This window comes from Lampetra planeri, chromosome 62, assembly GCF_965212315.1.
Source record: "Lampetra planeri chromosome 62, kcLamPlan1.2.h2, whole genome shotgun sequence".
NCBI lineage: Eukaryota > Metazoa > Chordata > Hyperoartia > Petromyzontiformes > Petromyzontidae > Lampetra > Lampetra planeri.
In genome coordinates, this window is record NC_136168.1 from 3,501,118 (window position 1) to 3,519,528 (window position 18,411).

The 18,411-nt window shown below is 52.8% G+C and overlaps 1 protein-coding gene across 1 annotated transcript; it reads right to left on the reverse strand.

The window, feature by feature from the left end:
- Positions 1-1,791: 1,791 nt before the first annotated feature.
- LOC144736655 (C-X-C chemokine receptor type 3-like) lies at positions 1,792-14,460 on the reverse strand. Its single transcript, XM_078619227.1, has 5 exons — positions 14,446-14,460; positions 10,307-10,650; positions 5,380-5,647; positions 4,096-4,325; positions 1,792-2,154 (listed from the first exon to the last, which is right to left on the reverse strand). The coding sequence occupies exons 1-5, from the start codon at positions 14,458-14,460 to the stop codon at positions 1,896-1,898; spliced, it is 1,116 nt and encodes a 371-aa protein (XP_078475353.1). The 3' UTR covers positions 1,792-1,895.
- Between the last annotated feature and the right edge of the window lie 3,951 nt (positions 14,461-18,411).

The following is an 18,411-nucleotide window of genomic DNA, read 5'->3' on the forward strand; positions in this document are numbered from 1 at the left end:
CACACACTCAGATCACAGTAGTGAGAGAGACACACTCACACACACTCAGATCACAGCAGTGAGAGAGACACACTCACACACACTCAGATCACAGCAGTGAGAGAGACACACTCACACACACTCAGATCACAGCAGTGAGAGAGACACACTCACACACACTCAGATCACAGCAGTGAGAGAGACACACTCACACACACTCAGATCACAGTAGTGAGAGAGACACACTCACACACACTCAGATCACAGTAGTGAGACACACACTCACACACACTCAGATCACAGTAGTGAGACACACACTCACACACACTCAGATCACAGTAGTGAGAGAGACACACTCACACACACTCAGATCACAGTAGTGAGAGAGAGACACACTCACACACACTCAGATCACAGTAGTGAGAGAGAGACACACTCACACACACTCAGATCACAGCAGTGAGACACACACTCACACACACTCAGATCACAGTAGTGAGACACACACTCACACACACTCAGATCACAGTAGTGAGAGAGACACACTCACACACACTCAGATCACAGCAGTGAGAGAGAGACACACTCACACACACTCAGATCACAGTAGTGAGACACACACTCACACACACTCAGATCACAGTAGTGAGACACACACTCACACACACTCAGATCACAGTAGTGAGACACACACTCACACACACTCAGATCACAGTAGTGAGAGAGACACACTCACACACACTCAGATCACAGCAGTGAGAGAGAGACACACTCACACACACTCAGATCACAGCAGTGAGAGAGACACACACTCACACACACTCAGATCACAGCAGTGAGTGAGACACTCACACACACTCAGATCACAGCAGTGAGAGAGAGACACACTCACACACACTCAGATCACAGCAGTGAGAGAGACACACTCACACACACTCAGATCACAGCAGTGAGAGAGAGAGACACACTCACACACACTCAGATCACAGCAGTGAGAGAGACACACTCACACACGCTCAGATCACAGCAGTGAGAGACACACACACACTCAGATCACAGCAGTGAGAGACACACTCACACACACTCAGATCACAGTAGTGAGAGAGACACACTCACACACACTCAGATCACAGCAGTGAGAGAGAGACACACTCACACACACTCAGATCACAGCAGTGAGAGACACACACACACTCAGATCACAGCAGTGAGAGAGACACACTCACACACACTCACACACACTCAGATCACAACAGTGAGAGAGAGACACACTCACACTCAGATCACAGCAGTGAGAGACACACTCACACACACTCAGATCACAGCAGTGAGAGAGACACACTCACACACACTCAGATCACAGCAGTGAGAGACACACTCACACACACTCAGATCACAGCAGTGAGAGAGAGACACACTCACACACACTCAGATCACAGCAGTGAGTGAGAGAGAGAGACACACTCACACACACTCAGATCACAGCAGTGAGAGAGACACACACTCACACACACTCAGATCACAGCAGTGAGTGAGAGACACACTCACACACACTCAGATCACAGCAGTGAGAGAGACACACACTCACACACACTCAGATCACAGCAGTGAGAGACACACACTCACACACACTCAGATCACAGTAGTGAGAGAGACACACTCACACACACTCAGATCACAGCAGTGAGTGAGAGAGAGACACACTCACACACACTCAGATCACAGTAGTGAGAGAGAGAGACACACTCACACACACTCAGATCACAGTAGTGAGAGAGACACACTCACACACACTCAGATCACAGCAGTGAGAGACACACACTCACACACACTCAGATCACAGCAGTGAGTGAGAGAGAGACACACTCACACACACTCAGATCACAGCAGTGAGAGAGAGACACACTCACACACACTCAGATCACAGTGTGCACCAGCACGGTGTCACGGGCAGACAGGGAGAGCTCCGTCTTGCCCGACGAGCCCCCCTCGGACGCGGGCCCGGCAGCGGCCGTGGCCCTGTGGCCCCGTGGCCGTCGTCCCCACGCCGCCGGTGGCCGCAGCAGCATGGCGAGCAGCTGCTTGCGGAAGGCGCGGCTCAGGCACGCGTGCAGCACGGGGTGGATGGCGCAGTGGCTGTACGCGAGCACCTCCGTGACAAGATTGGCCGTGAATCTGCGGAGTCAGATACAAGAGGAGGAAGTTGTTGTGGTGGCGGTGGTGGTGGTGGTGGTGGTGGTGACAGGTCTGTCTTGCCCGACGATGATCTGTGGTGGTGATGATAACACTGGTCAACACACTTTTTCTGGCATAAGGTAATTTTGAGGTGCTGATTCCAAATCTGGCATCAGTTTTTGTCTATCACGTCAGGTTTTTTTGAGATATCAAATATTGCATTTTCAATAAAAACTGCGGAAGAAAAATATTAAATAAATGTGGATATCTACATAAAATTAGATTATAAACACGCTATCCTAAAAATACAGCACCATAAAAGCAGTCACTGACTCGCAACAACTTGCAATCATAGGTGACAGAGTTAATTTTGGGCAAATCAATGAAAATGGGGTATGCCGATAGCATAAAAATTAGATGTGATAGAGCAAATCTGAGATCAGATTTGGAATCAGCACCCTGAAATTAGTCTAAAACAGCTGCAAAAGTCCAGGCCAGAAAAAAAAGTTGTAATCATCATCATCGTCATCTGAGTGTCTCACTACAATGAACATCATCATCGTCATCTTTTTGGTTCTTTCGGTAAAGTCACGTGGAAGGGAAGTAATAAAATAATAAAAATAAAACATAATGAAAAAATATTATTATATTATTTTATTATATGTTTGATTTTTATTATTTTATATATTATTTTATTATATGTTTCATTTTTATTATTTTATTACTTCCCTTCTACGTGACTTTACCGAAAGAACCAAGAAGATGAATCCCTGCAGTCACGAAAGCTTTAAATCGAAATCATCATCGTCGTCATCATGATGAGGGGTCGGTAGAAAGTGCGGCTCTGTAAACCGCACGCGGCTCTTTAAGGACTGCGTTGTGGTTCTTTGAATGTTGATGGGAGTCCAGTTTACTATGGGAGTCCAATTTACCATGGAAATGCAGTTTAGTATGGGAGTCCAGTTTACCATGGAAGTCCAAATTACCATGGGAATCCAGTTACCATGGAAGTCCAATTTACCATGGCAATTCAGTTTACCATGGAAGTCCAATTTACCATGGGAATTCAGTTTACCACGGAAGTCCAGTTTACCGTTGGAATTCAGTTCACCATGGGAATCCAGTTTACCATGGAAGTCCAATTTACCGTTGGAATTCAGTTCACCATGGGAATCCAGTTTACCACGGAAGTCCAATTTACCATGAGAATTCAGTTTACCACGATCAGGGGTCAGCAAAACCTGCGGCTCTGGAGCACAAAGGGCGCTGGGCAACAGAGGACGACCCTGACACATCCTTGACGAGCAGACACAACAATCATCATCGGAAGGAAATCCGATAAGCTATGAAGCTCTTTCTTCTTTTATCCTTCACACCAAAGACAAAGATCCCCCGTATAGCCTGTAACAGACTGTTGGGGCAAGTGCTGTTAGCGAGCAGCACCTATGAAGGCCAGAACGGAACACGAGGGGGTTGGGTGGCCAACACCACACCCGGCCGCCTTTGTCTCCCCAGTGGCGATGTTTACACATCGCACCAGGTACACATTTAAGGCTGAGTCGACCTAGGGGAGGCCCAGGACCGGTTCACTGATTTTGGCCATGAGCGGGAATCGAACTCGCGTCGCCAGGTTCGTAGCGCAGCGTAGAGCTAACCGCTACACCACCGCTCCCCACTTGACACCACAACCACACACCCACACAGACACACACACACAGACACAGAAACACACACACACAGAAACACACACAGAAACACACACACACACAGAAACACACACACAGAAACACACACACTGAAACACACACACAGAAACACACAGACACAGAAACACACAGACACAGAAACACACAGACACAGAAACACACAGACACACACACTGAAACACACACACTGAAACACACACACAGAAACACACACAGACACGTCCAAGTAGCTCACCTGAGCGTCTGCTCTTGGCAGTTGCCGGGCGGGATGGAGGACCAGGCGTAGACGTCCACCAGGGCCACGGCGTTGTAGGGCAGCGTGCAGCTCACGAAGGCGACCACCGCGGCGTAGACGATGCGCAGGGCGCGTTGACGCCGCGCGTCTCTCAGCCGCAGCAGCCGCCACGCGATGCTGCCGTAGCAGAAGCTCATGATGGCTCCAGGGAGCACGCACGAGCCCAGCACCTGGAGAGCGGGGAGGGTGGGGGGAGGGGAGAGCAGAGAGGGGGGGGGGGAGAGTGGGGGGGACAGCAGAGGGTGTGGGGGTGGGGGGTGGGGGGGGAGTGGGACAACAGAGAGGGTGGGGGGTGGGGGGGGGGAATGGGGGGGGGGACAACAGAGGGGATGGGGGTGGGGGGGGACAACAGAGGGGATGGGGGTGGGGGGGACAGCAGAGAGGGTGGGGGGTGGGGGTTTATGGACGATAGACAAAGATCCCCCGTGTAGCCTTAACAGACTGTTGGGGCAAGTGCTGTTAGCGAGCACCTATGAAGGTAGACACTGTGGCACACGAGGGGTGGGTGGCCAGCAACACGCCCGGCCGCCTTTTTAGGCATCGTACCAGGTACTGATTTGAGGCTGAGTCGACCTAAGGGAGTTTCAGAACCGGTTCAGATAATCGTCACTGGGTGTTGACCGTGAGCGGGAATCGAACTCGGGTGGCCGGGTTCGTAGCGCAGCGCACTAACCGCTACACTACCGCTCCCTCGCACACACACACAGACAGAGACAGACACACAGACAGACACAGACAGACACACACACAGACACACACAACGACAACAACCGCCATTCGCCACTAAGTGGCGGTGACGTCACCACGACGCTTGTGCCAGGCCATGTGCACCTTCAGGCCACGTGAAGTGTCGAACGCCCGCTGGCAGGAGGTCACGGGGCAGACCCAGCAGGTGCCACGGGTCGACTGACTGAGATGACCGAGATGACTGGCTGATGCACCACCTGTGCCCCCTACTGTACCAACTCGCTGTGCTTTATCCACCCGGCGCTCCGCTCGTTGTTGTGAGCGTCGCTCCTCCGCCCTCCGACACACACAGACACACACACACAGACACACAAACACACAGACACACACACACAAACACACAAACACACAGACAAACACACACAAACACACACACACAAACACACACACAAACACACACACACAAACACACACACACAAACACACAGACACACACACACAAACAAACACACACAAACACACACACACACAACTCACCTGCAACAGCCGCACCGTAGCCTTGCCACTCTCGTTGCCGTACACGCACTCGCCCGCGAGCACGCGGTAGTTGGCGAAGCTGGGCGCGCTCATCAGCAGCGCCGCGAGCCACGCGCCCGCGCACGTGGCGTGCACGCGCCGCGCGGCGGCTCGCGGCGCGCGCGCCCAGCCCCGCGCGCGCACCACGGCCAGGTAGCGGTCGACCCCGAGGGCGGCGAGCATCAGGGAGGCACCACACAGGTTGGTGCTGAAGAGGCCGCCCAGGAGACTGTCAGCGGGGGGAGGGGGAGGGGAGGTAGGGGGTGGTAGAGGGAGGGAGGGTAGAGGGAGGGGGGGAGCATGAGGGAGGCACCACACAGGTTGGTGCTGAAGAGGCCGCCCAGGAGACTGCACCAGGTGGAGGGGGAGGGGGGAGGTAGAGGGAGGAGGGGGGGGGTAGAGGGAGGGGGAGGGAGGAGGGAGGGAGGGGGAAGGGATGGAAGAGGGAGGGAGGTGGAGGAGGAAAGGAGGAGGGAGGAGGAGGGAGGGGGGAGGAGGGTGGAGGAGGGAGGGAGGGGGGAGGGAGGAGGGAGGGGGGAGGGAGGAGGGAGGGGGCAGGGAGGGGGGAAGGAGGAGGGAGGGGGGAGGGAGGAGGAGGAGGAGGGAGTGGGGAGGGAGGGAGGAGGGAAGATGGGGGAGGGGGATGGGAGAGGGGTGGAGGGAGGGAAAAGAGAGAGAGGAAGGGGGAAGGGAGGAGGGAGGGAGGGAGGAGGGTTCACTCAGGGTGACTACGGCCAGGTTAGCGGTCCACACCCAATTTGGCTACGTACGGTGCGGAAGAAGTTCAACGTACCCCCCCCCCCCCGCTGCATCACGCGAGCCAAGGAGAGTACAAAGCCACAGATCGCCCGCATAGCCTGCACAGAGTGTTGGGGCAAGTGCTGTTAGCGAGCGGCACCTGTGTAGGCCGGCACGGCACGCGAGGGGGTGGGTGGCCAGCACCACGCCCGGCCGCCTTTGTCTCCCCAGTGGCGATGTTTACAACACACCGCCGCACCAGCTACTCTTTTGAGGCTGAGTCGACCTAGAGGAGGCCCAGGACCGGGTTCATAGCGCTAACCCGCTACACTACCGCTTGGGCGGGTGGGGGTGGGGGGGGGCAACGTCACCTCCTGGGGGGGGTGGGGGTGGGGGGGGTAACGTCACCTCCTTGGGGGGGGGGGGTGTGGGTAACGTCATCTCCTCGACACGCGAGGTGGGAGAATGAGAAAGTTTGACAGGCGTGCGACGTTCCATCAAACCCGCGCTGGTGCTGGCTCCACCCACAACAACCACAACAACAAGCACAACAACCACAACCACAACAACCACAAGCACAACAACAACAACCACAAGCACAACAAGCACAACAACCACAACAACAACAACCACAAGCAAAACAAGCACAACAACCACAACAACCACAACAAGCACTATAACAACAACCACAACAACCACAACAACAAGCACAACAACCGCAACAACAACCACAAGCACAACAACCACAACAACAACACAACAACCACAACCACAACACAACAACAACAACAGCGGAAGCAAGGAGATATTCACAGGCCACTCCACGTGCTCGCCAACAGCACTTGCTCCAACAGTGTGTCAAGGCTACACGGGGGATCTTCGTCTTTGTCTTTGTCTGCTTTACTGGGTGGGTTTGGTGGGGTGGGTTTGGTGGGGGGGGGGGGTTTGGGGGGGTGGGTTTGGTGGGGGGGTTTGGTGGGGTGGGTTTGGGGGGGTGGGTTTGGGGGGGTGGGTTTGGTGGGGTGGGTTTGGGGGGGTGGGCTTGGGGGGGTGGGTTTGGTGGGGTGGGTTTGGGGGGGTGGGTTTGGGGGGGTGGGTTTGGTGGGGTGGGTTTGGGGGGGGTGGGTTTGGGGGGGTGGGCTTGGGGGGGAGGGTTTGGGGGGGTGGGTTTGGTGGGGAGGGTTTGGGGGGGGGTGGGCTTGGGGGGGGGGGTTTGGGGGGGTGGGCTTGGGGGGGTGGGTTTGGGGGGGTGGGTTTGGTGGGGAGGGTTTGGGGGGGTGGGTTTGGTGGGGTGGGTTTGGGGGGGGTGGGCTTGGGGGGGTGGGTTTGGGGGGGTGGGTTTGGTGGGGTGGGTTTGGGGGGGTGGGCTTGGGGGGGAGGGTTTGGGGGGGTGGGTTTGGGGGGGTGGGTTTGGTGGGGAGGGTTTGGGGGGGTGGGTTTGGTGGGGTGGGTTTGGGGGGGGTGGGCTTGGGGGGGTGGGCTTGGGGGGGTGGGTTTGGGGGGGGGGGTTTGGGGGGGGTGGGCATGGGGGGGGGGTTTGGGGGGGTGGGTTTGGGGGGGTGGGCTTGGGGGGGTGGGCTTGGGGGGGTGGGTTTGGTGGGGTGGGTTTGGTGGGGAGGGTTTGGGAGGGTGGGTTTGGGGGGGTGGGTTTGGGGGGGTGGGTTTGGGGGGGTGGGTTTGGGGGGGGGGTTTGGTTGGGGGTGGGTTTGGTGGGGTGGGTTTGGTGGGGAGGGTTTGGGGGGGTGGGTTTGGTAGGGTGGGTTTGGGGGGGTGGGTTTGGGGGGGTGGGTTTGGGGGGGTGGGTTTGGTGGGGAGGGTTTGGGGGGGGTGGGTTTGGTGGGGTGGGTTTGGGGGGGTGGGTTTGGTGGGGTGGGTTTGGGGGGGTGGGTTTGGTGGGGTGGGTTTGGAGGGGTGGGTTTGGTGGGGTGGGTTTGGGGGGGTGGGTTTGGGGGGGTGGGTTTGGGGGGGTGGGTTTGGGGGGGTGGGTTTTGGGGGGTGGGTTTGGTGGGGTGGGTTTGGGGGGGTGGGTTTGGTGGGGTGGGTTTGGGGGGGTGGGTTTGGTGGGGGGGGTTTGGTGGGGGGGGTTTGGGGGGGTGGGTTTGGTGGGGTGGGTTTGGGGGGGTGGGTTTGGGGGGGTGGGTTTGGGGGGGTGGGTTTGGTGGGGTGGGTTTGGGGGGGTGGGTTTGGTGGGGTGGGTTTGGGGGGGGTGGGTTTGGGGGGGTGGGTTTGGTGGGGGGGGGTTTGGTGGGGAGGGTTTGGGGGGGTGAGTTTGGGGGGGTGGGTTTGGGGGGGTGGTTTGGGGGGGGTGGGTTTGGTGGGGGTGGGTTTGGTGGGGGGGGTTTGGTGGGGGGGGTTTGGTGGGGAGGGTTTGGGGGGGTGGGTTTGGGGGGGGTGGGTTTGGGGGGGTGGGTTTGGGGGGGTGGGTTTGGTGGGGGTGGGTTTGGGGGGGTGGGTTTGGTGGGGGGGGTTTGGTGGGGGGGGTTTGGTGGGGGGGGTTTGGTGGGGTGGGTTTGGTGGGGGGGGTTTGGTGGGGGGGTTTGGTGGGGTGGGTTTGGTGGGGGTGGGTTTGGGGGGGTGGGTTTGGGGCGGTGGGTTTGGTGGGGGTGGGTTTGGGGGGGTGGGTTTGGTGGGGTGGGTTTGGTGGGGTGGGTTTGGTGGGGGGGGTTTGGTGGGGGGGGTTTGGCGGGGTGGGTTTGGGGCGGTGGGTTTGGTGGGGGTGGGTTTGGTGGGGGTGGGTTTGGGGGGGTGGGTTTGGGGCGGTGGGTTTGGTGGGGGTGGGTTTGGGGGGGTGGGTTTGGGGGGGTGGGTTTGGTGGGGGTGGGTTTGGTGGGGTGGGTTTGGGGGGGTGGGTTTGGGGCGGTGGGTTTGGTGGGGGTGGGTTTGGGGGGGTGGGTTTGGGGGGGTGGGTTTGGTGGGGGTGGGTTTGGGGGGGGTGGGTTTGGTGGGGTGGGTTTGGTGGGGGTGGGTTTGGGGGGGTGGGTTTGGTGGGGTGGGTTTGGGGGGGTGGGTTTGGTGGGGTGGGTTTGGGGGGTGGGTTTGGGGGGGTGGGTTTGGGGGGGTGGGTTTGGTGGGGGGGGGTTTGGTGGGGAGGGTTTGGGGGGGTGGGTTTGGGGGGGTGGGTTTGGGGGGGGTGGGTTTGGTGGGGGTGGGTTTGGTGGGGGTGGGTTTGGGGGGGTGGGTTTGGTGGGGTGGGTTTGGTGGGGGTGGGTTTGGGGGGGTGGGTTTGGTGGGGTGGGTTTGGGGGGGGTGGGTTTCGTGGGGTGGGTTTGGGGGGGTGGGTTTGGGGGGGGTGGGTTGTGGGGGGGTGGGTTTGGTGGGGGTGGGTTTGGTGTGGGGGGTTTGGTGGGGAGGGTTTGGGGGGTGGGTTTGGTGGGGGTGGGTTTGGGGGGGTGGGTTTGGTGGGGTGGGTTTGGGGGGGTGGGTTTGGGGGGGTGGGTTTGGGGGGGGTGGGTTTGGGGGGGGTGGGTTTGGGGGGGTGGGTTTGGGGGGGTGGGTTTGGGGGGGTGGGTTTGGTGGGGGTGGGTTTGGGGGGGTGGGTTTGGTGGGGTGGGTTTGGGGGGGGTGGGTTTGGGGGGGGGGGTTTGGTGGGGGTGGGTTTGGTGGGGGGGGTTTGGTGGGGAGGGTTTGGGGGGGTGGGTTTGGGGGGGTGGGTTTGGGGGGGTGGGTTTGGGGGGGTGGGTTTGGGGGGGTGGGTTTGGTGGGGGGGGGGTTTGGTGGGGTGGGTTTGGTGGGGGGGGTTTGGTGGGGGGGGTTTGGTGGGGTGGGTTTGGTGGGGGGGGGTTTGGTGGGGGTGGGTTTGGGGGAGTGGGTTTGGTGGGGGTGGGTTTGGTGGGGGGGGTTTGGTGGGGTGGGTTTGGTGGGGGGGGTTTGGTGGGGGGGGTTTGGTGGGGTGGGTTTGGTGGGGGGGGTTTGGTGGGGGTGGGTTTGGGGGGGTGGGTTTGGTGGGGGTGGGTTTGGTGGGGTGGGTTTGGTGGGGTGGGTTTGGTGGGGTGGGTTTGGGGGGGGGGTTTGGTGGGGGGAGGTTTGGTAGGGTGGGTTTGGTGGGGGGGGGTAGCAGAAACACCCGCGCATCACGCAACGCACGTGCGTCGAACTTCTTTCGCACCGTACGTATCCGACCGTGCCAACCGACCGACCGACCCTTCCTCACCTGCAGCAAATCTCCCCGTGGCTCCACCGCTCCGCGCCGCGCATCGCCGCCTGCACGGGCAGCATGGCGAGGAAGAGGACGTCGCAAGCGGCGAGGTGCAGCAGGTGCAGCCGCGTGCTGGTGCGTGGGCCTCGCGCGAGCACGAGCAGCAGCGGGAGGTGACCGGCGATCCCGGCGAGCGCCACGGCCGCGTACACGATGGGAACGAGACTCATGGCCGAGTCTTGAAGCCAGCCGGTGCACCCCGGGGCGTCGACGATTGCGGCCAGGAGGTTGTTCGGTAACTCCGTGGAGTTGTTGTCGTCGTCGTATGAGTAGTTGAGGTCGAATTCGTCGTCGTCCTCCTTGATTCAGAGGGGGGTGGGGTTAGGGATGAACGATTTTGGGGACATGATCTAGTTGAGATTTTTCTTGACACTTTTTGCGATTTGATTTGCGGTGCTTCAGTTCAATATTCGCTGTGTAATAGATTTCAAACAAGCGATGTTGCATCACCACGTGATACCATCAACGTATGAACCGCTCTATATATTCGAATGCAAGGATGCTAATGCTTCCAACATGGATTTATTAAAATGGTTTAATTGAAATAGAACAATCAAACTATTTGGGGTACAATATCTAATTGCGATTTTTCTTGACACTTACTGCGATTTGATTCGCTGTGTATTAGATTTAAAACACGCGATGGAGCATTACCACGTGATACCATCAAGATACGAACTGCTCTAGACATGCTAATCAGAGTTCGCAAACGGGTTTTGATTCCTTACCCGTACCCGTACCCGGCCGCACCAGGGTCGCAATCTGGTACCCGATACCCGTACCCAGCCGTACCCGTACCCGGCCAGTAGGGCACGGGTATCGGGTACCTGATTGCGACCTCTGGGATGAAGCCATGTTGCAGGCGCGGGTGGGTTGATTCTAGCAACTTGAATTGTGAGAAGAGACAAGACGTTGGGAAATGAGTGACAAACGGTGACTCACCAGTGACTCACGGTCTACCCGTACCCGTACCCGGCCGCACCAGGGTCGCAAACGGCTACCCGTACCCGGGTACCCAGTTGCGACCTCTGATTCTAATGCAAGGGTGAGAACTTAACATATATGAATTGCTTCCAACATGTATTTATTAATATGTCTTAATTGAAATAGAACAATCAAACATAGAACAATTGTTAAGCTAAATACATAAAGTTATAATAACAATAAAAAATAAAGCAATCCAAATAAGAAAGTAATATGACTTTTCAAATCGCAAAAAAATCGTCATGCCTTTGCGATTTTGCTAATCGCATTGTTTAAAATTGCGATTAATCGATTTGAAATCGTCGGAAATTTACGCCAGTAGCCCTGTACATGTAAACAAGTGTGAGCGTGTGAACACGGTGGGTCTGTGTGTGGGAAAGGCAGGTAAGTAGGTGTGCGCCGCGTATTGGTCGAAACCAGTTTTGTGTCGTTGGACCGAGTTCTGTGAAATCGGCGAAATCTGACCGCAGCGCGTCCTGGATTCCCCGTATCACTCAGCCCGCTTTCGTTGGAAGGACGGAGTCACCCAGCCGTGGGAATCAAACGGAATTAACCCCGGCGCCGTGAGTCACCGTGGGTCGTGGGAACGACCTCCTTTAGTTCGGAAGGCCCCTTTGCCATTAAGCAGCGGCCGTTTCAGTCGTCGGGAGAGAGAGAGGAAGAGAGAGGGGGGAAAGAGAGTGACACAAAATCTATTTGTTTTAAATATTATTACCATTATTTTAAAAAAAATTGTTTAAAAAAAGAGAGAGAGGGGGAGAGGGAGGAAGAGAGAGGGGGGAGAGAGCGATACAAAATCTATTTGTTTTAAATATTACCATTATTGAAAAACAAATTTGTTTAAAAAAAACTAAATAGATAGAGAGGGAGAGAGAGGGGGGAGAGAGAGAGTGATACAAATCTCTTTATTTTAAATATTAGCATTATTTTAAAAAATTGTTTTAAAAAAAGAGATAGAGAGAGAGAGAAGGGGGGAGAGGGAGCCGCTGAGTCTGAGTTCGTTCCCTCCACCATGGTCTCCAAGGCACTCGGTTCTCTGTCATCGTCATCATCGTCGTCGTCATCGTCGCCACCTTTTCTTGCGGGGATCGTCGTCACGATACAGCGGCGATGCTGGAATCGTTGCCGTTATTATCATCATCATCATCGACGTCGTCACCGTAATCAGATTTCAATTCATCAGCATCATCGTCAGCACCGTCATCATCGTCATCGTCAGCATCAGAATCGCCATCGGACAACTCCACTCGACGCTCTGAAGCTTGTCGCTGTGTCGCCAGCGAGCGAGTGAGCGAGCGAGTCTCTTAGCCGCTGAGAGACACGGCGAGACACGTTCTGCTGCTGTATAGACACGTGCTACTACTGCGAGACACGTGGAAGGAACTGGGAGCCAGGTCTGGTGGTGAGTGTGGATGTTTTGCCTTTCTCTCCAGATATTTCTGAAATGTGTCTGATTCATACTCTTAGGTTTTTTGCGGTAAAGTCACGTAGGTAACAAATACAATTTTAATTAATAAAGTAAAATAAAAAATCACGACGTTTCGGAGGCAACACAAGCTTCCGTCTTCAGGTGGAACCGTCACAGCACGATTGCTGTATCAACGATTGCTGTATCAAGTAAAGAGAGAGGATTTTTTAGATTTTTTACGTGACTTTACCGAAAAAACATGAGCGTATGAATCCTTGCAGTCACGAAAGCTTCAAATCTAGAATGTGTCTGATTGCCTTTCGACTTCTCGAGACTGACCGCTTCGTCTCATCCAGTCAAATCGGTTTTAAGTTCGTCACGCCTGTCAAGTCTAAACTAAACTATGTTTTAGTTTACCAAGGCCCACTAGCTCGGTTTTTTTCACCAGAACCGAAAAGCGAGCAAGGTTTTAAAGTGATACCCCCTTCCAAATGTAATTACGAATCATTAATATTTGTTTGCGATTTAGAAGTAAAATTATTTTTGGGCGGGGAGAGGGGGGGATAAGATCGCGTACGTAATATTGTGTGTCGTTTAACCCTCCACCACCCGGTACAGCCCATTAATAAATTAGCACGTTTGTTTACCACGTGGCAGCTTCATTAATTGGCAGTGTCGGGCAAAGGAGGGTTTTTAACGACAGATATTTTCACTGACGCGATCTGACCTAGAACATTTGTTTTGTATTAATCATAACGTTGGTCACGAAAGCCTTCGGTGCTGAATTGTAGTGTATAGTGTAGTGTGTGTGTGCGTTGAACCTCTTTCGCACCGTACGTAGCCAACCGTGCTGAATAGGAGGTGCGTGGGGCAAGTACAAGAAAATAAACGCACCAAAAGCAGTTACACAAATTTAGTTTGTCAATATAGATGATGAAAAAGCGGATCGCTCCCAGTGGACTTCCTAATATCCAAAGGCAGAGAGTTCCAGACGGCCGCAGAATTGGCTGCAATGATTAAGATGAAAGCGAAACTTTGAATATTAAATCCAGACTTACGTGGAATTTAGTTCGGGAAAAAAAATCTCTGGAAAGATGTTTTTTAATTTCCGCTGGAAATTTTGAAAATCTCTTTTGGTTGCGTCGTGTTTACTTTGCTTTTTTTTTCACGCGGTTTTACATTTGTGTTGTTGTTTTTTTGTTGTCGGTGCAAGCACACGCGCAGCTAAAACAAATCAACAAAAAGTTTCCACCCATCTGCCCCCCCCACCACTCGCCCACCCACCCCACAACACCCACCACAAAACATTAACAGAGGCAACAACAACAGTCTACATCAGTGCTTCTTAACCTTCACCGCAGTCTTGCACCCCTTTCGTTCTCAATCGTTACAACATTTTACGATATTAAGAACTACGTAGGGATTCATATTCTTGGTTCTTTCGGTAAAATCACGTAGAAGGGAAATAAAAAAATAAAAATTTGAATTTTATTATTTCCCTTCAACGTGACTTTACCGAAAGAACCAAGAATATAAATCTCTGCAGTCACGAAAGCTTTAAATCGAAACTACGTAGGGGTTTGATGAAACAAAGTGAAGTTGTAACTTACATGCGCCGTGCTCAATTTGTATTTGCGATGATTGACCTTCAAAAAAAAATCTGCCCACGTCTCGCCAGCCCCCAGAAAGGGACATCTCGCACCCCCAGGGGGTGCATCGTGCAGCCCCAGGTTAAGAACAATAAGAAGAACCACCGCGTTGATTTCGTCGTGAATTTCGGAAATTAATTTCTCCAATTCGCGTGGCCGATGTTGTGCAGTTGTGGCCCCGACTACGTTCTGTGTAGAGCCACGGCGGAGGGAGGGGGGGGCACTCAGCGTCTCCCGATCAGCCCCTTCACCCCCCCCCCTCCAACAATTACGAATCATAACATTGGTTCTGAAAGCCGCACACGTGACATATCTCTCAGCGCCCTCCTCTCCTGCACGGATGTCGCGCTCAGAGTCACTGACGAGGCTTTGCGCCGTCTACAGCGGGCGAGCGTCAAGGAGTCGGTGGCTAGGAGATGTTAACTACCTCGCCTGGTATACAGGAGGTCGTGGGTTCGATCCCGACCCTGACGCCTGCTGTATATATGGAGTTTGCGTGTCTCTCTCATCATCATCATTACGGTGGCTAGGAGATGTTAACTACCTCGCCTGGTCTACAGGAGGTCGTGGGTTCGATCCCGACCCTGACGCCTGCTGTATATATGGAGTTTGCGTGTCTCTCTCATCATCATCATCACGGTGGCTAGGAGATGTTAACTACCTCGCCTGGTCTACAGGAGGTCGTGGGTTCGATCCCGACCCTGACGCCTGCTGCTGTATATTTGGAGTTTGCGTGTGTCTCTCTCTCTCTCATCACGGTGGCTAGGGGATGTTAACTACCTCGCCTGGATTACAGGAGGTCATGGGTCCGATTCCGATTCTGACGCCTGCTGTATATGTAGAGTTGGTGTCTCTATCATCTTCACGGTGGCTAGGAGATGTTAACTACCTCGCCTGGTCGACAAGAGGTCGTGGGTTCGATCCCGATTCTGACGCCTGCTGTATATGTAGAGTTTGTGTGTCTCTCTCTCATCATCACGGTGGCTAGGAGATGTTAACTACCTCGCCTGGTCTACAGGAGGTCGTGGGTTCGATCCTGACCCTGACAGCTGCTGTATATTTGGAGTTTGCGTCTCTCTCTCCCATCATCAACACGGGATAACTAGGAGATGTTAACTACCTCGCCTGGTTTACAGGAGGTCATGGGTCCGATTCCGATTCTGACGCCTGCTGTATGTGGAGATGTTAACTACCTCGCCTGGTATACAGGAGGTCATGGGTTCTATCCCGACCCTGATGATGATGATGACGATGAGCCCACCTCGTTGAGCTATCATTTGTGGTGACCAGGGTCGCTTCTGAAGTAGAGCTACATAGCAGCTCAGTGGGACCGTATCTGGTAAAATATCAAATGGTAGTGGTAGAAAAGGGCCCCAAAACGCCGAGTGGTGAGCAACAAACAGCACCGTCAAAGTTCATCTTCTTGGTTCTTTCGGTAAAGTCACGTAGAATGGAAATAATAAAATAATAAAAATAAAACATAATAAAATAATTCTCACGACGTTTCGGCCACAACGCAAGCAGCCGTCCTCAGGTGAAGAACAGGTCTGTCGAGAAGACAGAGTCTGCAGTCACGAAAGCTTTAAATCGACCGTCAAAGTTGTAAACGGACAATAGTTAAATTCGTGTTGTTGTTGTTGTTGATGGCATTATGAACACGTTGGTTGTGATGACTCTGTGGCCCGCTCCGATTTGTGTCCGCGCGCGTTATACATCGGGACGTGTTCTTTGTCATAGTTACTGAGAAAGGACCGTTGCCTGAAACGTTGCCCGCTGCATCGATTTTGTTTGTATTGTAAAGGCTGCGCGCCGACACGGATCGTGTGTGTGGGTTGGTTGTTGTAGTTTGTGCACCACATTTTTTTATGTGAAATATCAAGGGTGGGCTGCTTTGCTTAACCTTTAATGATATAAATGCATTTTAATGAATGGACTTATCCCGCAATAAAGCTTCAATAATTGCGAATAAAAATAATTCTACCAAGGATATTAAAATGCTCGCATCCGTTAACTCTGTCCCTCTATATAACATAGACAACAATGTAGTCGTTTTATCTCATCATAATAATAATAAAAATGTATTTTTAATTAATGGACTAATCCCTAAATAAGTGATAATAAATTATATATAATTCAAACCAAGAACATTGAAATGCTCACAGCCATTCGCTGTTCTTCCGTATAAAATACACAACTACGTAGTCGTTTTATCTCATAATAATAATATAAATGAATTTTAACTCATGGACAAATCCCGTAATAAAACTTAAATAAATGGTGATACAAATATAATTCTACCAACAACGTGAAAATGCTCACATCCATGAACTCTGCTCCCTCCAAATAAAACATTCAAATTTGCAGTCGCCTTATCTCATCATCCAATGCCAATCGTTATTTGCACACCACGAAAAACGCTCACTAAGAGCCTTGCTGGCAAATACAAGCAACACAATATAATAATTGACCATCATTTACAATTGTAAAATTAATTATCATCGCAAATGAATAACGATTATAACGACGTGAACGCAACGAAGAGCTAAGAGTTGTATGGTGTGTGATATGCAGTTTCTTTTTTGGCGGTCAAAATTCTGGGCTTAGTTTCTTCCGCGACATCGGTTCACGCGGCGCCGCTGATGAGAGACCGAATGTCAAAGCCGATTTCGGCGCTAAGTGATGCTTGTGTTGTACTGGTAGCAAAAGCGCCTCGAGTGAGCTCAGACGCACTTCAACTGGAATCAATCAGAGAAGCACTCGCAGAGAGAGAGACAGAGAGAGATTCGTGTGGCCGATGGGATGTGTATTTCAGACCTGCACCCACGGGACATCGGCAACTCTATAGCTCATCGGATTCCTCCAGTATAAATACATAATCGGGTTCTGTATTTTATTCCGGTGTTCTGGAGCGATACATTTGGCAAGGAGGCGTCAATAGATCAGGTTACGTGTTAGCTCTCTCACTTAAGTGTATCCACAATCACCGCTAAATAACACTGGTCAACACACTTTTTCTGCCATAAGGTATTCCAACGGTTTTAATGTAATTTTGGGGTGTTGATTCCAAATCTGGCATCAGTTTTTGTCTATCACATCAGGTTTTTTTGAGATATCAAATATTGCATTTTCAATAAAAACTGCAAAAGAAAAATATTAAATAAATGTGGATATCTACATAAAATTATATTATAAACACACTATCCTAAAAATACAGCGCCATATTTTAACACTAAAGCAGTCACTGACTCGCAACAACTTGCAATCATAAGTGACAGAGTTAATTTCGGGTAAAATCAATGAAAGTGGGGTATGCCGATAGCATAAGAATGAGATGTGATAGAGCAAATCTGAGATCAGATTTGGAATCAGCACCCTGAAATTAGTCTAAAACAGCTGCAAAAGTCCAGGCCAGAATTTTTTTTTTTGTTGACCAGTGTCATTGTGTACGTGCGTTCATAGAGGTCGACTCAGCCTCAAATGAGTATCCCGGTGCGGTGTGTAAACATCGCCACTGGGGAGACAAAGGCGGCCGGGCCTGGTGTTGGCCACCCACCCCCTCGTGTGCCGTGCCGGTCTTCATAGGTGCTCGCTAACAGCACTTGCCCCTACAGTCTGTTCAGGCTATATGGGGGATCTTTGTCTTTGTATGTACGTGCTTTACTGGGTGGGTTAGGGGGTAGCATAAACACCGCGGATAACGCAACGCAACGTATTGAACTTCTTTCGCACCGTACGTAGCCAAACGTGGCAATCGGAGGTGCGAGAAATCGGCTGTCGTCACGCACGTGGTGAAACAAAGGACGCAGTCTCGGTGCAGCGATAGAAATTCCGTGGATGGTTGTGATGGTGATGGTAATGGTGATGGTAATGGTGATGGTAATGGTGATGTTAATAGTGATGGTAATGGTGATGGTAATGGTGATGGTAATGGTGATGTTAATGGTGATGTTAATAGTGATGGTAATGGTGATGGTAATAGTGATGGTAATGGTGATGTTAATGGTGATGTTAATAGTGAT